The following is a 21,760-nucleotide window of genomic DNA, read 5'->3' as shown; positions in this document are numbered from 1 at the left end:
CAAACTTTATTTCATTTACAAATTATTGGTTGACATATTTTCTTTTTTATGGGCCCCTGCACCTAGAGGTGTTCAGGGAAATGAGTGGGTTAACTATTTAGCAAAGAAAGTTGTTAAAAGTTCTGCAGGTGATATAGACGTCTACTTAGCAAATCAGAAGCTAAGCGGTTGGTAGGGTTTAGAAATAGTGGATGATGGCAGGACTAGTGTGATATTGGTCATAAGGGGAGACACCTTTACAGAATACATAAAACCATTCGATTTGTGGGAGAAGGGGGCAAAACAAGAAGGGAAGAAATTATAACGCAAACAACAGGAATTCTGCAGATGCTGGAAATTCAAGCAACATACATCAAAGTTGCTGGTGAACGCAGCAGGCCAGGCAGCATCTATAGGAAGAAGCGCAGTCGACGTTTCAGGCCGAGACCCTTCGTCAGGGGTCTCGGCCTGAAACGTCGACTGCGCTTCTTCCTATAGATGCTGCCTGGCCTGCTGCGTTCACCAGCAACTTTGATGTATGTTGTAGGGAAGAAATTATATTGACTTGACTTAGAATTGGGCATTTTATGCTTAATTATTCCTTATATCTTGTTAGAAAACATAACTCTGGGATGTGTAGGTTTTATCGTCATTATGAAACATTCTATTATAGTGTGAAGTATATATGGTTGAAGGAAATCAAATGCAGGATTCAGTACAATCTCTGCGGATTGACAATTTTCATTTAAAAACTCTGTTAAGTTATGGGTGTGACTTTAATTCACAGCATCTTCTTTTTATTACTGACAATCTACAGATCTGGGTTGAGTTGTTCACGGATAGTGGCAATTTACTTACAAATGTCTTGTCACCATGTCAGTGCCTCGTGATGAAATGTTTGCAAGTAAATTGCCAAGATCAGAGAACAAGCACAGGGGATTCTGCAGATGCTGGAAATCCAGAGCAACACACACAAATTGCTGGAGGAACTCAGCAAGTCAAGCAGCATCAATGGAAAAGAATAACAGTCAACGTTTCAGGCCCAGACCTTTCATCAGAAGAACAACTCAACCCAACCCTCTATCTATTAGGAGGAATAGGTGCTCAATACAAGAGGACATGGCTTTAAGGTAAGGGGTGGGAAGTTCAAGGGGGATATTAGAGGAAGGTTTTTTACTCAGAGAGTGGTTGGTGCGTGGAATGCACTGCCTGAGTCAGTGGTGGAGGCAGATACATTAGTGAAGTTTAAGAGACTACTAGACAGGTATATGGAGGAATCTAAGGTGGGGGGTTATATGGGAGGCAGGGTTTGAGGGTTGGCACAACATTGTGGGCCGAAGGGCCTGTACCGTGCTGTACTATTCTATGTTCTATGTAACCACCTGAGTTGGGTCATATCTTTTGAATTATTTCTCGGGCTTTTGGGGGCAATTTAGCTTTCATTTGAAAGACACATCACACTCCAGTGCAGTTGGTGGCAGTAATGCACCTTCAAGTTGGAAGGCCAACTCCATAAGAGGAAGAATTTCATAGAGGTGGAGCGCGCACTCCGGTTTTGCCGAGAACGCGCATCGTGCCTCCGCCGTGGCTGACGTCAGTTCCGCTTCCACCCTCGGTGACGGAGACGGCCGACGGCCTCCGGCCCTCGGTGCTGGTGATAGGCGACAGGCGACGCCATGGAACTCGGCGGAGAGCAGTTGTCGCCCAAAGAAGAAGGGGAGCTGGAAGACGGCGAGATAGACGATGACAACGACGAGAATTTCTACCGGGACTCGCGGTTCGTGTCTCAGAGGCCGAGACCTGGCGGCTCAGGGCCTAAACAGCACCGGCTCGGCTCTCGCCTCACGACTCAGTCGCCGTCCTCCGGCAACGGCCTGTCCTACCGGCTCAAGGAGCCGTACCGGGGCTTCGCACGGCAGCCGTTGCTACCGCCGCCCGCTCTGCTCGGCGATTCGCCCCGCTCCAACTTCTGGGAGAGGAGTCACGGAACTTTCGGCCGCTTCCGCTTTCGGGAGGGCTCCAACCGCGGCCGCTGGGGCAGGGAGTGCCCGGGGCCTTGGGGCTGGAAGAGAGGAGGGAGACTTGGGCCGGGTCCCGGGCCCAACTTCAACAGCGGCAGCAATGTCCGCAGAGACTCTCCGCCCAGGAAACGTATCCTTCCATAACCTGGCCTTTACCCCGCCCTGAGCCGGGTGTTAGGCCCAGCAGGCCCCGGGCTGGCTGACCAAGCATAATCACAGCAATCCTGGCTCCTCCCTTCGGAATCAGCTCGTTTGTCATAGTCAAGCACCCGCGTGAGATCGAAATGGAAACTTAAGGACGTTTATTAGAAACGAAGAGGTGCAGGTAGTTTGCCCAGTAGAGTGCCATTGTCGAATTTAAGTATTATAGAGGACCGGTGGGTATTTTCCTTTCGGGAGGATAGGTCGTGTAATGCATAGCACCACACAATGCTGGAGGAACTCAGCAGGTTAGGCAGCATCTATGGAAATGATTAAACAGTCCATATTTTGGATCGAGACCCTTTTTCAGGACTGAGAAGGAAGGGGGAATTACGCCAGAATAAAAAGGTAGTGGGGGGGGGGGAAGGTGGGTGGAAAGGGTCAAGGGTTGGAGATTAAGCAGTCTGACAGGAGAGGAGGGTGGACCATAGGAGAAAGTGAAAGAGGATGGGATCCAGGGGGAAGTGATCTGCGTGTGTGAGAAGAAGTCAAAGATCAGAGTGGGGGAGGGAGAGGTATTTGTCTTCCAGAAGGAGAAATTGATAGTCATGCCATCAGGTTGGAAGGTAACCAGATGGAATGTAAGGCGTGGCTCCTCCACCCTGAGGGTGCCCTTACAAAGAGGAGGCCACATCAGAGCAGGAATGGGAATTGGAATTAAAATACATTGTTAGTGTTGAGCAAGAGCAAGCCACCTGTCACCAACATTCAATATAACGTTGACTGATCTCCAAGCTATGGCACCTTTTCTGGAGCTTTCAAAGTTCAATTGTTCAATCTTACAAAAAATAACCTAATGTCTTTTGAAATGCTTCTAATAATCTGCCCCCTGCAACCCTTTGGGGCAGAGGTTCACCATCCTGTGTGAAGAGAAGTTATTCTAAATGATCACCCTTTATCTTATAACTTGTGGGAAGGAAAAAGGATATACAATTATAAGGAGAGATTAAATAGGTTAGGACTTTATTCCTTGGAACTTAGAAGATTGAAAGGAGATTTGATAGAGGTATACAAAATTTTGAGCCAACCAGAGGTTGTGGGTTAAGGATGAAAGATGAAAAGTTTAAGGGGGACATGAGGGGAAAACTTTTTCACTCAGCAATGAGAGTGTGGAATGAGCTGCCAGTGCAAATGGTGTATTTGAGCTCAATTTCAATGTTTAAGAGCAGCTTGGATGGGTACATTGATGGTAGGAGTATGGAGGGCTATGGTCTGGGTGCAGGTTGATGGGAGTAGGCAGTTTAAATGGGTCGACCTAGACGAAGAGGGCCCATTCTGTGTTGTACATATCTGTATAAGTAGAAATATTTAAGGATCATATGTTTTCTCACATTTACTACACATTATTCTTCTAAGCTGCAAGGAATACTGATCCAATTTCGTTAGATGCTTGCGATAGGACAACCATCTCATTTTCTGAACTGTCCCCTTTGCTAGTGACTACAGTTTAGCAATCTCCCCTGATGCGGGAATAGTCATTACTAGCATAATTTGAGGCAGTTGACCGGAGCTCTCAAATGAGGTCCCAGATGAGGAAAACAGAAATTGTTGTGTTTTGTTATTTGAGTCCCTTGATTCATTTTAAATGTGACCTTTTTGAATTATTTATATATGGTATTTGAATAGACATACTAAGTACTCTGTAATTTGTGATGTAACATGCTGATGTTGGGTGGTTTCCTAACATGTAATGTGGAGTGACGCATTTCATGGGGGAATCTTAACTGCATAGAGAATTGGATAAATTTACAATAACAATTTTAATGTGCATATGAGTCCTGACGAAGGGTCTCGGCCTGAAACGTCGACTGCGCCTCTTCCTATAGATGCTGTCTGGCCTGCTGCGTTCACCAGCAACTTTGATGTGTGTTGCTTGAATTTCCAGCATCTGCAGAATTCCTGTTGTTTAATGTGCATATTGATGTTTTAAAAGACCATAAGAGATGGGAGCAGAATTTAGGCCATTTGTTCCATCAAGTTTGCTCTGGTATTTCATCATGGCTAATCCATTTTCCCTCTCAACTCCATCTCCCCGTAACCTTTCACTCCCTAACTAATCAAGAACCTATCAACATCCACTTTAAATATACCCAATAACTTGGCCTCCACAGACGCCTGTGGCAACAAATTACAGATTTGCCACCCTCCGGCTAAAGAAATTTCTCATTTCTGAACTAAATGGATGTCCCTCTATTCTGAGTCTGCCCTGTGGTTCTAGACTCCCCCATTAGAGGAAACATCCTCACCTTATCTAGGCCTTTCAACATTCAGTAGTTTGCAGTGATATTCCCCCTCATTTCAGCATGTATAGGCCCAGAGCCATCAAATGCTTCTCATAGGATAACCATTTCATTTCTGGAATCATTCTTGTGAACCTCCTCTGAGCCCTCTTCATTGTCAGCACATCCTTTCTTAGATAAGGGGTCCAAAACTGCTCACAATACTCCACAAGTGAAGCCTCACCAGTGCTTTATAAAGCATCAGCATTACGTCCTTTTGTATTCTAGTTTTCTTGAAATGAATGCTAACATCGCATTTGCTTTCCTTAATCTTTTTGGAATCCTACATGGCACTCCCTAGTCCCTTTTCTCTCCATCTATGTTTTTTTATTAAGAGTCTGTGCTTTTATTCCTTCTACTAAAGTGCATGACCATACATATCCTGGTTCTGAATTTCATCTGCCACTTTGCCAATTCTCCTGATCAGCCTACCTGCTTCCTCCATACTATTTGCCTCCCCATCTATCTTCGCATTGTCCGCAGACTAGGCCACAGAGCCTTCAATTCTGTCATCCAAAATATTGACACATATACGTCAAAAGAAGCGGTCCCAACACCTACCCCTGCGGAACTCCACTCACCACCAGCAGCCAACCAGAAGAGGCTCCCTTATTCCCACACTTTGCCTCCTGTCATTTAGCCAATCCTCTATCCATGCTAGTATCTTTCCTGTAATTACCATGGGCTCTTACCTTGTTAAGCAGCCTTGTGTGCAGCCCGTTGTCAAAGGCCTTCTAAAAATCTTATACAATATCCACCAATTCTCCTTTGCTTATCCTGTTTGTTAGTTGTCAAGGAATTCCAACAGATTTGTCAGACAAGATGTTTCCTTAAGGAAACCATGCTGACTATGACCTGTTTAATCATGTGCCCACTAGTATCCAGAAACTGTATCCTTAATAATTGACTCCCAACATCTTCCCAGCCACTGAGGTCAATCTAGCTGGCCTACGATGTCCTTTCTTATCCCTCCCTCCCTTGGAGAGTAGAGTGACATTTGCAATTTTCCACTTCTCCAGAACCATGCCAGAATCTAGTGATTTTTGAAAGATCATTACCAATCCTCTACAATCTCCCCAATTTCCGGTTTTAAAATAACTTTAATAACAAGGATTGTTGTGTGACTAGGTTAGAATCTGGTTGACTGAATATACAGCACAGCTTTGTAGCTTTCTCATTCATGCCTAAGAGATGTTTCATTATAATGTTTTGAGACACCATGGGTTGTAAATAAAGGGTTAATTTGCATTTTGTTCATTAATCAGTTTATTTGGTTTCCAAATTCTCATGAAATTTCATGTTGTTTGACTTCAATCTTCACAAATATTGGGCAATTTCTATGGCACTTTATAATGGAGTAAAGTCTTGTATGTAGTATTAATTGGATATTTATTTGTATTGGTAAATGGCATTTCAGGTTGTGACTATTTAAAGTGGAATAGGAAGGCATAATTGAGTGCTGATTACTTATTTTTAAAATGAAGTTCCAGTTAAATTGTTTTTTGGCAAGTTCAGATGACCCCATGCATGTTTCGGCCTAAATAATAAAATACAGTCAATTGTAATTAAAAACAGATGCTGGAAATCCTGAGCAACACACAGAAAATGCTGGAGGAACTTGGCAGGTCAGGCAGCTGAAATTAATAAGCATTCAACTTTTTGGGCCACATCCCTTCAGGAATGAGAAGGAAGGGGGAAGATTGCAGTCTAGAAAGGTGGGGAAGGAGGATATCTGGAAGGTGATAGGTGAAGCCAGTGGGCTGGAGAGAAGGAATCTAAGAGTGAATCATGAGAGATAAGGAAGAGGGGACCCAGGGGGAGGTGATAGGTGGGTGAAAAGAGGTAGGAGGCCAGTGGGGAATAGAAGAAAGGTGGGGAAGGGAATTATTTTTATTGGAAGGAGAAATCGATATTCATGCCCTCAGGTTGGAGGCTACCCAGACAGAATACAAGGTGTTGTTCTTCCACCCTGAGATGTCCTCATCTTGGCACAAGAGAAGGCCATGGACTGACATGTCTGAATGGGAATTGGAAGTAAAATGTTTGTGTCCTGGGATATTCAGTTTTGGTGGATGGAGCAGAGGTGCTCGATGAAGCGATCCCCCAATTTACGACAGGTTTCACCAATGTTGAGGAAGCCGCATTGGGAGCAGTGCATACAATAGACAACCCCAGCAGATTCTCTGGTGAAGTGATGTCTCATCTAGAAGGACTGTTTAGGGCCCTGAATGAAGGTGAAGGAGGTGGTGTATGGGCAGGAGTAGCACTTTGGCTGCTTGCAAGAGGGAAAATAGTAATTCAAAGTTGGTAAATGTAGAGTTTTCGTACATTATCTCAAAGGTAAGAAACTGAGCCTGTTGACCAGAAACATTGATTCTGTATTGGATGTTACAAGTGATGGTGCTGTGTGCATGCTATTGCTGCGGGATTTTATTCAGTCCATTGCGCAAGAATTGAGAACATAACTGGTATGGCAGGTGTGTCATGTTAAGCAAGGTTGAGTAGACTATGCCTTTGTTTAACAATGAGAAGAGTCAATTGTGACCCCATATTTGTACCTTGGGTTAATAATTCTATGCAGGCAATGGTAAGTGCATGGAACAGACTGCCAGGGCTGGTGGTAGAGACAGATACATTAGAAACATTTAAAAAATGAAAGATAAATGGAGGGCTAGTGGGAGGGAAGGCTTGGCTACATTTTGGAGTAGGTTAAAAGGTCAGCACAGCATCTTGAGCCGAAGGGCTCCATTGTATTGTACTGTTTATCTTTGGGCACTTTGTAAATTGGCCTTCAGTTGATCTTATTTATCGTTTTTTTTGGGATCAATATGGTCTTGCTATTCTTGAGGTATTCTGGCACTGAGCTAGACTTGGACCATAAATTGAAGAGCCATGACAGTATGTTCTTGTTATCTGGCCTGCTGCGTTCACCAGCAACTTTGATGTGTGTTGCTTGAATTTCCAGCATCTGCAGAATTCCTGTTGTTCTTGTTATCTGCTATTTTCAGCAGCTCCTTCCTGCTTATGGTGAGCATCCCATTGCTTTTTAAGAGCTTACAATATTTATTTTAGAAAAACAATTTTTGCTAGTTTGCTGATCACAAGATCAGAAGCTGACACCTTTATTTAAAAAAAAGGCAGTATCACATGAGGTTTATAATGTAGAGATTGCAGTTGGGTGTGCAACCAAATAAATGAGGAAAGCACAAACGAGAAAATCTGCAGATGCTGGGAATCCGAGCAACGTGCACAAAATGCTGGAGGAACTCAGCAGGCCAGGCAGCATCTATGGGGGGAAAAAAGTTTTGGCCCGAAATGTTGACACTGCTTTTTTTTCCCCCATAGATGCTGCCTGGCCCTCTGAGTTCCTCCAGCATTTTGTTAATGAGGAAAACAAATGTGTTCCATCTAGCAAAATAAAAATCACTGAGGCCTTGACCACAGTGATTCCTGAACCCAGATCACTGTCAGATTAGATAGTGATGAAAATGACCCCTTGTTTTGAAATTATACCCACAGTTCTCCATCAGTGTGGGAAATACCCTCTTGGCATTTGTCTTGTCACTCCCCTGGAGAATGTTGTGTGTCAATATGACCACCTCTTATTGCTCCCTATTGCATTGACGAAAGGACCAAAACGTTCTTTATTCATTAGGGCTTTCAATACCAGAAATCAATCTAATGAACTATGCACAGATTTCAATGCAAGCACATCCGTAGTTAAATACAGAGATCAGAAGTATATGCAGTCTTACCAGGCCATCAGAAAATCCATAATTATTTTCCTTAGTTCTTGCAATAAATCTGACATTTCAATAATCTTCCTAATCATTTGCTGTCTCAGCATGTTAAGATTTTGTTTGATGTACCAACATTTCCAATATTTTAGTACAGAAACATTTATTATTCTGATTACATTGAAAATTTTTTTTAATTCAATATGAAAGCAAGTCCCTACTGACAATCAGACACCAATTTGTATTAATCCTACTTTATGCGCTTTCATTTCCATCAACTCCCCCAGATTCTGCCACTTCCTTACCAACCCATGTCTTTCAGATGTGCAAACCAAGTTTTGGAGTTTGGGATTGAACTCTGATTGATGGAGCTGTGAGATATCAGCTCTACGTGAGCTGCCTCAAAGTTGATTCCCTCCTTACAACTGACCTATCTTTACGTTGATGAGGTTTGGATATTATGTATTTAGTCTCAGGTTGGGAAATAAAATCCAGGAATCTGAAAGAAAAACGAATGCTGGAAGCACTCATGTCAGGCAGCATCTTTCAGCACATCTTGGGAGGAAGAAAAAAATGAGAGAAATCTTGTTCTGTCGTTTTCAGTTCTTATGAAGGTTTTCTGACTTGAAATGTTAATTATTTTTCTTTTTGTGAGCGTTCTTTTTGTGTAAGTGGGTCCCAACAATGATCTGCAGAGCAGATAAGTCAAGAATGATTCTGGTTGAAAAGTCTGCAAAATGAGCATTAGTTGAATTGGGACTGGAATGAGATCCCCCCCCCCCACTCTAAACATGTATCTTTGGAATTCTCTACCCTGGAGAGCTTTTGAAGCTCAGGTGAGAGTGATAGTTTTCAGAACATTACAGAGTAGTGCTGGTGAGGCCCAGCAACTACTTACTGTTGGCAAACAAGACAAGGAATACAACTAAAGATTTTACTAAGAACACATTTTCTTGTAAAATTGATCAATCTAAGTGCCAGGCTGATTTGGATAGGTTGGTTCTGGGCCGAAATGTGGCGCAGGGTCCTGGCCCAGAATGTATTGGTATGACAGGGCCTGGGTCCTGGTGCATAGGAGTGATCTGATGTGTGGATGATTTAAACGCCAGGCCAGATGGTTTGAAAAGGCATGGTGTCCGGACCAAAGGTGAGGGTTGGGCTGGTTCTGCTCGCTGCTTCGTGATGTTTACTCGGCTCTGCTGGGCTGAGGCTGTGGCCTGCTCCAGGCTTCATGTCCATGGACTCTGCACATAAGGTGTTTGATGGTCTTTTTATGGGTTCTTTTTTGTTTTGTGGCTGCCAGTAAGGAGATGAATTTCAAGATTGTGTAATGCATATATACTTAAATAATGTACTTTTGAAATTTGAAGAAAATGAATATGGGGTCAAGATGGGAAAATGGTATAGTCGTCAAAGAAGCTCACTAGTGATCTTCAATGGTAGAGCATGTTTCAGGGCTTGAATAGCTTGCTGTCTCTTAGAGCATCCCATTGTTTTTTTTATTTTGCAATAGTTAATGAAAAATAAATTTTAATTGTATGCTGATGACAAGATGATCTAGAAACTGGCACCTTTTATATAAAATATTGCAGTTGGGTGTGCAACCAAATGAGTGAGGAAAGCAAAAGTGTTACAGCCAGCAAAAAAGTCACTGAGAGGCCTTGCTCACAGTCATTCCTGAACCTAGCTTGCTGTCAGCTGCAGATGATCTGTAGAAAGTTTGGATAGCAATGAAAATGTGATTCATTTTGCAGCGTGTGTATTTTGGAAATATTTATAACATGGGATTCTGTTTAAGCATTACCTCGGAGTATGGAAGTTAACTTGCTGTGAATTGAATGAGTTAAGTTTCCTTTACATCTAACTCAGCAAAATTTTTTGGACGTTCATTATCAAGAAGACCAGCTTATCATCACAGAAATGAAGATGATATGGCAGAAACGTTTGAAGATCTACTTAGGAAGTACAAGGAGATTCAGCTGGAACTGGAATGCCTTAATAGGGAAGAGAAGATGTCTCAGACAACTAAGGGGGAAAACTTGTTGGAAGAAGAAGCAGGAGTTGTATCTGGGAATGCTAGTATTGACGTAAACAGTATTGACAAGAACAATGAGCATTTTCAGCCTTCCACTGAGAAACCTCAGGTTAAATCTTTTCAATCCTTTGAAATAAAACCGGTAAGAAATAAATTACCAACTCCAGCTGAACTGGATCAAATCAACTTGAACAAAGACCAGAAAGTGGACCCTTTAGAGCATGTGACAGTAATACAAGGTATAAAACAGCGTTATTCTTAAGTGAGTTTTGCTATCCTTAGATGCTGAGAAGGCCTTCGATTGGGTTGAATGGAATTATTTATTTAAAACATTAGAAAAAATTAATTTTGGACAAGATTTTATTCAATTGATTAAATTACTTTATCTCCTGCTCAGGTTCTTACTAATTTTCAAAATTCCAAACCATTTAAACTTCACTGCGGAACTGGACAAGGCTGTCCGTTGAGTCCTTTGCTTTTTGATTTGGCTTTAGAACCCCTTGCCATTGCTTTTCGAGAATCTAATGATATTTGTGGTATTTTAAGGAGAGGTATAACCCACAAAATCTTGCTTTACGCTGATGATGTATTGCTTTTTATCTTTAATGTTCAGACCTCATTACCCTGTGTTCTTCCTTGACTCTCCTGTTTTAGCCAGTTTTCAGGATATAAATCTAACCTATATAAGAGTGAATTATTTCCTTTAAATAATTTGGTATCAATTAATACTAATCTCCCTTTTAAAATTGTAAGGAATCAATTTACTTATTTGGGTGTAACAATCATTAAGAATTACAAATACCTGTTTAAAGAAAACTTTCTTACCTTATTGAACCATGTAAAAAAGATATTATTAAATTGGTCACCTCTTTCAATATTGTTGATTGGATGAATTATTTCTATTAAAATAAATATTCTACCTTTATTTATATATCTTTTTCAGGCCTTACCCGTTTTTATTCCCAAATACTTTTTTGACTCTCTTGAATCTATTTTATCCTCCTATATATGGAAAAATAAACGTCCTTGTTTAAATAAAGTTTACTTTCAAAAACCTAAAAAGTCTGGAGGTTCAGCACTACCTAGTTTTAGGTTTTATTACTGGGCAGTTACTATACGATATCTTGCGTTTTGGCTATATTAATCGTGTAGACTGTCTGGTATGGGTTTCTTCAGAAGCTAATTCTGTTAATTTTCTATTATTTCTCTTCTTGGACCCTCGCTTCCTTTATTTGTAAGTAAACTAACTGATAGTTAAACATACTGTGAGGATCTAGATACAATTTAGAAAGCATTTTGGTTTATTGAGGTTTTCCCTTTCTAGTCCCATGTATTCTAATTTTTTAAAAACCCTCCATGACTGATTTAGTTTTTAAAGAATGGGACAGGTTGGTTATTAAATATTTTTGGGGTCTGTTTGTTGGAGGAAATCTTTTTCATTTGAGCAACTGTCAGCTAAATATAGCTTACCCAAAACTCACTTCTTTAGATATCTACAAATCAGAGACTTTCTAAGATCTCAATTATGCACATTTCCTATAAGCTCAGATAGGAACTTAGTAGATGTCAAATTAAAAATTACACCTTTTTATAATGGTTCAATATCTAATATTCAAGGTATGTTACTGGAGATGAGGAATATTCCTTTAGGTAAAATTAAGAATCTCTGGGAACAAGATTTACAGACATCAGTATCTGAGGAAACTTGGAATGAAATTTTTAAACTGGTTAATACTTCATCGCTATGTGCTTGCCATTCTTTCATACAATTTAAGGTGGTACATAGTCCATATGACTAAAGATAAACAATCTCATTTTTATTTGGATATATGTCCCTACTGTGACAGATGCAATAATGGAGAAGTTTCATTAATTCATATGTTTTGGATATGTCCATGTCTTGAAAAATATTGGAAGGAAGTTGTTCAAACTTTTTCTTTACTTTTCAAAGTCAATTTTAAGCCTAATCCTCTGGCCCTATTCGGTATTGTTACAGGACAAGATATCAAGTGGAAGATATCTGATTTACATATTTTGGCCTTTAGCTGTTTTATAGCTAGGAGGGCGCTTTTGTCTAAATGGAAAGATGTTTGTCCTCCCACTCATGCTCAATGGTTATGCGACGTTATGTCATGCTTAGATTTAGAGCAGATCCGTTGTTCAATTTCTGAATCTCGTCAAGACTTTCAAACATTGTGGGGAACCTTTCTGAATTATTTTCAAAACTTCCAAAACCCTCAATTCGTTGTTTAAATTTAGATGTTGGCTATTATTTTTATTATACAAGAAGGTATTTTACCTTTTTTCTCCTTAATAAACAGCTTCAGTCTCAGTAGGGGTTAGACTTTTTTTGAATAAATTAGTATATTTCAATATAACTTTGACTAACCTACATGAATATGGGGTAATGAGATTATATCTATTCATAATAACAATGTAACGGTGTTTTTTTCGACTTGTAGTCTTCTTCTATGTAGAAACTAATAAAAATATTGAAAGAAAAGTGAGTTTTGCAAGGTAAACATTAAAATTGAAGAGTAATTTTCTACATTTTCTTTCAGGTGTTGAAAGTAAAGATTCATGTCGTCCTTCAAACAGCAAAAAGTTGTCAGAATCTGCCATTAAGGTAAATTAATAATATATTTGTGTGAAATAAGTATAATAGGAGCATTATTCTTCAGTCATTTTGGAGGTAATGAATTTTGACATTTTAACAGGATGCCAAAATGGAGGAAGATGATGAAGATGAGGAAGAAAAGGAGGAGGAAGAGCTGTCTGAACTCCACTTGCGTCTACTTGCATTACAGTCTGCGAGTAAAAAGTGGCAACAAAAAGAACAATGTGTAATGAAGGAGAGCAAGGAGAAGTTAACTAAACTAAGAATTTCTCAGCAGAAGACCAGGAGTAGCCCAGAAATGCATGCAGTCAAGAAAACTCCTAGTGCAGGTAACATACAAATTTATGGAAAAAGATATTGCTGGTGCAAATGACAGCATTTGGCATGTCAGGATTGATGGTACAAAGTACATATTTCTTTATTGAAGCAAGTTTCTTTTATTGGTAACTTTATACCAATTTTGTACAAGTTTTGCTTTAGCTGTAAGTGCTATTTGTTTGAGATAATAGAAGCAGACAAAAGCTTGGTCAAGGTGTTTGAGCTTTGATTGTATCCAAGGAGAAAGGAATGCTGAGGATTATGGAGAGCACTTGAGGTTTTGGATGTCTGAAGACATGGCTGCAGAAAGGGTTGCCCGTAACTCCAGAGCTAGAAAAATCGGTTGTGTGTATTTATACAGAGTTGGTGCGATTCCTGTCAGGCTAATAAGAGGCTTGAAAATTATGGCAATTTTAAATGACATTCAGGGTGCTATAGGGTAAATCATTCAAATGAATCAGGAGAGCATTGAAAAAATTGGACATGAAAAAGACATGAATTGCATGAAGGATTGAGACAGGCTTTACAAAGTAGAAGCAGACAAAAAGGTAATCTGTAGATGTTGGTTTTCTATATATTTTCCTAGGACAGATTGAATGGAAACTGAAGCAATAACTGGAATTGAGTAGTCATCATATCAGTTGCTGTAGGAAGTAAATAGTGAAGGCAATATTTCATTATTGTCACAATGGCATTGAAGGCCATTTCAGTTTTGTCACTAGGAGGGGAACTGAGTAATGTGATTCTAACGGAATTCTAGTAAGCAAACAAAATACGAACTACTGGAGGAGCTCCAGATCTAGCAACATTTGAGGAGAGGAAGGAACTGCAAAGGTGATTTATTTGCAAGGGTGATAATGCATTGCTGAATTTTGAAGAGGAAAGAGAAATAAAGATGTCAAGACAAAGGGGATGACTGAGGATAAAAGGAAGATACTGTACAGGCGAGGGAATAATTTAATGCTGTCTTGTTGACAGGCCAGAGGGAAATTTAATTAGCTTATTTTGAATGGGGTCATGAAAATACGTTTATGGTTAAGCACAATGGGTTGCCGTCATGATGGGTGGTGTCATATGCCATAGGCAATCATGGTCTTTACATGGCCGTGATTGTTCTTAGCAAATTTTTCTACAGAAGTGGCTTGCCATTGCCGCCTTCTAAGTGTCTTTACAAGACAGGTGACCCACCCCACCCCAACCAGCCATTATCAGTACTCTTCAGAGATTGTCTGCCTGGTGTCAGTGATCACGTAACCAGGACTTGTAATATGTACCAGCTGCTCATATGACCATCCACCACCTGATTCTGTGCTTGTGATCCTGAACTGGGAGCTAGCGGGTTCTACACCTTACTCAAGGGTGACCTGATGCAGGCTAGTGGAGGAAAGGAGTGTCTTACAACTCCTTTGGTAGCAACGTATCTCCACAAAGGGAAATAAGAGAAACAAAGAATGTTCAGGGCAATGCTTGCTCAGGAATAAAATTAAAGTCTGACAGGGCTGTATCTGATCTCAAGCCCAAGTCTTTATTTTTTTTCCCACATCAATCGTTGTCTATCTGTATCTCTAGTAATGCCCTACCTTCATCTCCTGCTACCCACTTGGCTTTCTCATTCACTTTCCACCCCATATCCCTGTTTGCCTCTTATTGTTTGTGTGCATGTTGCTGCCAGTTTCAGTCTGAATGTTCACCAAACACAAATCCACCATTTGGTCAGCTATGGGTCTAGTAGCCATGTGTTTGGAGAAAACATTTAAATTTAGATTTTGTGGATAAGGGCAAGGAGCTAGATGGAATAATGTATTATTTTAATGTTATTGGACATTGAGTCTGTAGAATGTTAGAGATTTAATGGCTCACACGTTGACCTCTTAAGCTGTTATGTTACTCGCAGCTTAGTAAGGGCTCTGGAGACCACATTTATTTCCTGGCTCTATCAGAAGTTACAGTGCATAGAGATACTCCGAGCTTTTTTTTAAACGTCAACCAACCCAATCAGGCAATGTATTGAAGACCATAATTACCCCTGAGGCGGAAGAAAGAATTTCTTTCTAGTCCTGTTACATGTTGTCTTAAATTGGGTGATTTTGTGTACTCTTAACTATTACTTCAATATTTTATATACCTGAATTAAACTTCTCACCTTTCCTGCTCCCTAGGGAAACCAGTCTAAACTTCATTCCTATTAATATCCTCAAATCTCAAAATCCCTTTAACACGACCACATGTGTGGTCTGAACTGAAAGTAGTCCTCTGGTTGAGGCTTAACTTTAGTACACCCATCCACTTGTCACATTCTCTACCTTGGCAAATAAAATCAGGTATCTCATATACCTCATCTGCCTGACCTTCTGCTTTGGACTATACATGTTTTTTTTTTGCATGACTTTTTTTTGCTCACCTCTTTGAAAGTGCTGTGTATGTTTTGCACCTTGGCCCAGAGTAATGCCCTTTGTTTGGCTGTATCCATGTATGGTTGAATGATTAACCTTAATTGGATTTGGTTTCATTCTTCTGTATGTGCCCCAAATCAATTACCTTGCACTTTGCTGGATTAAATTCTAATTGCCAGACCCACTGACCTGAGACATCCATTAAATTGTTCCCAATGCATTTTATAGGTGGGTCAGGTGGTTAAGGTGCCTGGGGTGGGGGATGGGGGCTTGGGGATTGTAGACAATATTGATCTTGATTACCTCTTCCTCAGAGGAGAAGATGCTTGTGAATTAAATGTTTGTTTGATAGAGGAAAGTGTGACTTGATGTGACTTAGCTGGATCTAGTGATATGTGATACAATTAGTTGAGTGCCAAATATCTACTTTCATAGAGGTGGATGGAGTGAAAGGCAGGGGCAAAGAATCCTAATAATACACACAAAATGCTGGAGGAACTCAGTAGGCTAGGCAGTATCTATGGAAAAGAGTAAACTCAGTCGACGTTTTGGGCTGAGTCCTCTCAGGACTGGATAGAAGAGATGAGAAGTCAGAGTGAGAAGGTGATAGGTGAAGAAACCGGGAGAGGGGAAGGGGTGAAGTAAAGAGCTGGGAAGAGCTGATGAAAGAGGTAATGGGGAATCTGATAGAGGACGGAAGGGAAAGGGAGAGGAGTGGTGATGGGCAGGTAAGAGGGAAGTGGGAATGGTGAAGGAAGGGGGGCAACTACCGGAAGTTCAAGGAAATTTATGTCCATACTGTCAGGTTGGAGGCAACCCAGACGGAATACAAAGAACCCTGTCCTTGTTCTGCAGGGCAGGAGAATGCTTGAAAAGCATGAGTGCAGGAAATGAAACAGATGTGATAGCCCCATTTGGGAAAAATGAAGATGTTGCATAGAAAAATGGAGAAACGGGTGGATTCAGTCTTCACAGGAAACGGGAGAAAAGAGTTCAGATGCTGGAATCTGGAACAAAAGAACGTGGAAGAATTCAGATCTCAATGGTGGAAGAACTCAGATCAAACTGCATCTGCAGAAGCAGAAGATGTAAGTCACTGCTCCAGATCGAGACCCTACATCAGGACTGAGGGAAGAGGAAAGGTTGCTAGTCTGAGGCAGGGATGGGACATGCACTATTAGATTACCTGCATCTTTTGCACCGACACATGCTGCTTGGTCTGACTTCTTCCAGCGTTCTGATTTACTGAGAGCTGTATGAGAGGAAGTGCAGTCAAGGCAACTGCAGATTTCCCTCGGCTTCTGGATTCTGGTCGCTAACCTATTTCCCAATGGGTATAAAGCTGAGAAAGGGAAGGAGAGAGTCATTAACAAATGGTGTGAGAGGAGAGCAGGTTGGAAATTGGTAAATGTGATGAAAATTTAAGTTTGCCTGTGAAAAGGTAGGAACAACTATATAGTCTTAAGTGCACTGTAAAAGGAAGTGGGTGAAATTGGTCTAATAAAGAAATGTGCATAACTTGGCACAGCTGTATCCTGTGAAGGAGCTGTCAAATTCAACATCAATTTCAGCCAGGCAAACTAGTAATGGTAGAGAGGCACCTGGTCAAGGAAGAAACAAAGGATATTCAGACTGTCCTGATGCAAGATGGAAAGAAATTTGTTTCCTTAGAAGCTGCCCATGCAAGTTGACACATTATGGTTAGAGTATTGTACACTGTTTTGAGCTCTGCAACAAAAAAGATCTCCTTTTAGAACTGCGTAAATACATCTTTGAGCTGCAAAAACATATGTATCTTTTTATTTACTAACCCTCTGCTCCATGAACAGATGTATCTATGACAGAATTATGGAGACAAATCAAAATCTCTTGCCTATAATTGTGTCATCAACCACAGACCACACTAGTGGTTTGTCCTTCATCTTAGAGGTGGAGTTGCCATGCTGCTGTTAGTGATGGACGTTGAAGTGCATTCTTTACCCCTGGTGTACTCATTACCCTAGCTAAATGGCGTTCACTGGCAAGTATTACCACGTGGCAATCAATCAAGGACTGTCATAGAGTACTACAGCACAGAAACAGACCTTTTAGTCCATCTAATCAGTGCCAACTGTGCCTTCTGCCTGCACCAGACTATATCCTTCCAAACTCATCCTATCTATGAAGTTATCTAAACTTCTCTTAAATGTTACCATTAAACCCACATCTATCACTCAGCACTACACTCTGCATGAAGTAGTCTCTTCTCAGATTCCCCTTAAATACTTCACTTTGCACTTTAATCCTTTCGCCTTTAGTTCTAGTCTCACCCAGCCTAAAGGGGAAGAGCCTGCATGCATTCATCTTATGGAGACCCCTCATATCTTTGTATACCTGGCTCCCTTGCTACACTTTCCTTGCTCATGTTTGATCTGATACCATGAGATGTTGACGTCCAAAGCCTCTTAACTACATAATGATTCTGAAATCTTGAGAGGAATTCTGATGGACATTAAAGGGGGAACTGTTCTGCCAGTTTAATGCTACTCTAATTGTTTGTGAGTGGGGTTTTGCAATTTCATTTTGAAAGTCTTTATTGACCCTTAATGACTTGGGGGGGGGGGGAGATCAATTTAAGGCCATTATTGATTGATTTCCAAATGATTTTCAAACACCTTTCAATCTTCACTTTTGCTGTATTTCCTCTAATTCCTTAAACCACTGCTCATGGGAAAAGCTACCCTATCAATAGCTATCATTATCTTGTTTGCTTCCATCATATTTTCTGTATTTATCATTGCTTCAAGAAGTTTAGCTTCATCTTTAGAACTTTTCTGCACTCTATAGAACCTTTAACTAAGTGGTTCCCAACCTTTATTATACTATGGACCAATATCATTAAGCAAGGGTCCATGGATCCCAGGTTGGGAACAGTATTTCAACAGTGCTGTGAAAATAATTGACCAGCATGTCTCATTTTCTGGTGAAACTGAATCAAGATATGCAAGCTGCCATTGATTTTTTAAAAAAATATATAGAGTGTTAAAATGCATTGTGAGAAAATGTACTTTTAAAAGATAGGGCAAACTGGTAATTAAAATTAATCCTGTTTGGATCTGTCATCTGTTTATCTTCTATAGCAAAGCGAAGACAAATGCGAAGGCAAAAGACCAAAGCTTGGAAAAAAATCCAGCAAGAAAAAGAGCAAGAAAAACAACGCAGGGAGGATGAAGAAAGGAAACAGATGGAAGAAGAGGAACGAAAAAAACGGGAGGATGAAATCAGAAAAATTCGGGACCTTTCCAATCAGGAAGAGCAGTACAATCGTTTCATGAAACTTGTTGGAGGAAAAAGACGATCTAGTTGCAAGGTAAAATAACACTGAACACCCAAATTTATTTTCTTTTTTTTTGAAAGTGTTGCTTCCTCAGAATTTTTTTATTTTATGGTAGAGTACTTGATGCTGAACACAAATATTTCGGACTGCTTGTGTCATGTAGGAATCTGGAGAAGCAAGAAATTAACTTTTATTGAATGTAATGTGTTTAATTGTATAATGGTGCTGACGCTTTGCAATAGATCAACTAAGGTAAAAATGTTTTGATGATTTTCATTTGTACTCAGTGTCTGTGATTTCTCGCTTAAGTGTCCAACAATAATCACCCAGCACTGATGAATTCCAGTTGCCCTGATACTATTTCTCTATGACTGCAATGTCTGGTGAAGTCTTTCACCATGCTTGGCACTGACAATGCCAAGATTTGCAGAGAAGAAGTCTAAATGGGAATGCAGAAAAAAATCTTTAATGACATGTTGCACTTCATGATTTTGTGTGCTTGAAGCATGTTGTCAACCAGCTGAACATAGTTCAATGCTCTGTAGTGGCCAAGAAAATTTTCAAAAACATTTTGGAATGTCTTCCGTGTGATTATCTCCAGACCCACTAAAAGTTCTTTGAATTTCATGCATTAATGACCTGTTTGATTTGTGGACCAACAAAAATACCTTCCTTAATTTTGGCATCTTGAAATATGAATTGAAATTACAAATATAGGCAATTGTTTTTAAAATGGTGCATGATAGGGGAATTGCATGATCAGCAGCCAAAATTCATTGGATACACCCAAAAGTATTCAGGAAGCAAAATCTTTGTTGTTCAGTGTAGTTTATGCTGGCAGTATTTTTAAACATCTGGACACCACCATTATTGTACAAAATGGATGTATTGGATGTTTATTACTTAAACTTTGAGTGTAGAACAATTATAGCTGCAAGTTTAACTTCAAAATTATTTGCCATCTCAGTTACTAAATAATCCTGAATCTGATGTTTGAATATAATTGAGTAGGAAAGTGTGAAACTAATAGACGATAGATTTTTCAGTTAGAAGCTTGATGTCAGATTGGCACCTTGGATTAAAAGTGGCTGATTTCTGTTAAGAATCAATAAACATAAAATGGATGAAATGGCACACGGGGGAATTCTGCAGATGCAGGAAATCTAAAGCAACCCACACATAATCACATAGAAGATCAGACAGTATCTGTGGAGAAAAAGCCAACATCTCCATTTGATGACCTTTCATCACTTATGTTTTATGTTTCTGTTTTTTTTTGATTACTGCTTTCCACAGTGTCAGTTCTGTGGCCAGGCTACATTCCATCATTATATATGACAATGCTTAAGCAATGAGTGTTCCTTGTTGCAGAAGGACAATGTAGGAAATTCATTGAAAAAGTGAATGCTGAGCAAAATGTATAAATGTGTTAGCCAGTAATGATAATTGGCCTTTACAGCACAAATATATATTGGCCCCTTTGGGTGGTGGGGTGGAGATTCATTTCTACCAAAGAAGGGCGCTCTTTCCCTCTGCTATCCTGCAGGTTACCTTTGGGCAAGGTGTAGTACTTGCTTAGTCCCCTGATCAGGGTCACGTGAAGCCATGGGAGCAGGTCATGCATATCACAATTCCTGGTTATGCCAGGCAGTCTCTGAAGAATATTGACAATGGCTAGGGTCACCTGTCTCATAAAGCCACTGCCCAGAAGAAGGTATGGCAAACCACTTCCGTAGAAAAATTTGCCAAGAACAATCATGGTCATAAGACCACAATTGTCCATGTCATATGACACAGTGCATAATAGCGATAAGCCCTGTAAAGATTATTTTCATAACATTGACAACTATCCACCAAACTAAGGCCTGAAATAGCAGTTAGTGAAATTCTGCACTTGATGTTTAGTGCACTGGATATAAAGTTTGAAAACAAATTAAAACTATGAATTAATTGATTTTCATAATGTAATCAGTGGAATCTAAAAGCAGATTTGCGTTTTGATTTAAACAAGTTAATTTATGTTCGCTATCCTAGTCAACAGACGCAGATAAAAAATCACAAGAAAAACCAATAGAAGAGTCTGGCAATTTATATCAGTATGATAACTATGAAGAAGTTGCTATGGAAACAGATAGTGAAACCAATTCACCAGGTTAGTGTTGTTTGTGAATTATAGCTTAAGCTTTCTTATAGGATCTTATCAATAAATTAACTCCCTGTGTTTTGTACTGATAGCATTGAGTTAAGAATTCTTGCTTATCAAGCAGTTTATTGCAACACGCTAAATGCTGGAGGAACTCTGCAAGTCAGGCAGCATCTATGGAAACGAACAGTTGACGTTTCAGGCCGAGACCCTTCTTCGGGACTGGAAAGGAAAGGGGAAGGCAGCAGAATAAAGAAAAAAGTGGGGGAGGGGAAGAATGATAGCCAGAAAGTGCCAGGTGGGTAGGTAAGGGAAATGGTTGGAGATGAAGGTATCTGATGGGAAAGGAGAGTAGATCATAGGAGGAAGGGCATCAGGGGGAGATGTTAGGCAGATGAGAAGATGAAAAGTAGCTTTATTGAACAGTTTTGGAATTTATGGATACTGAGATAAAATAGAGAACTGTTATCAGAGTTAATGCACTGCCACATGGGTTTGTCACCTTAAATGATTTATTTGCCTTTTCTGACAGTATCCTCTCCAGTGCCACTTCCATATTCTGTCGATTACCACACAGGGTATTTTCCTCCAGTGCCACCAGTGCCAGTGTTCGTACATCAGGTCAGTGTCAGCCTTCTATTGACCGTGACGTAAAGTATTAGTGATATTGGACTTCTGTTTGCAGTACTCCAGTTTCTTTTGTCCACGGTCAACTTTCAAA

General features: G+C 40.2%; 1 protein-coding gene across 1 annotated transcript in view; it reads left to right on the top strand.

Moving 5' to 3' along the window:
• The first annotated feature begins 1,384 nt into the window (after nt 1–1,384).
• Nucleotides 1,385–21,760, top strand: part of LOC134351497 (zinc finger C3H1 domain-containing protein) — a 73,517-nt gene continuing 53,141 nt past the window's right edge. The window contains exons 1-7 of the mRNA XM_063057719.1: nt 1,385–2,130; nt 10,087–10,491; nt 12,814–12,878; nt 12,970–13,198; nt 18,700–18,929; nt 20,931–21,048; nt 21,572–21,660. Coding sequence (XP_062913789.1) covers nt 1,656–2,130; nt 10,087–10,491; nt 12,814–12,878; nt 12,970–13,198; nt 18,700–18,929; nt 20,931–21,048; nt 21,572–21,660 — 1,611 coding nt within the window. The 5' untranslated portion in view covers nt 1,385–1,655. The remainder of the gene's footprint in view (nt 2,131–10,086; nt 10,492–12,813; nt 12,879–12,969; nt 13,199–18,699; nt 18,930–20,930; nt 21,049–21,571; nt 21,661–21,760) is intronic.

Source organism: Mobula hypostoma, chromosome 9, assembly GCF_963921235.1.
Source record: "Mobula hypostoma chromosome 9, sMobHyp1.1, whole genome shotgun sequence".
NCBI lineage: Eukaryota > Metazoa > Chordata > Chondrichthyes > Myliobatiformes > Myliobatidae > Mobula > Mobula hypostoma.
The sequence above is the reverse complement of the archived record's forward strand: the minus strand, read 5'-3'. Positions and strand labels throughout refer to the sequence as shown.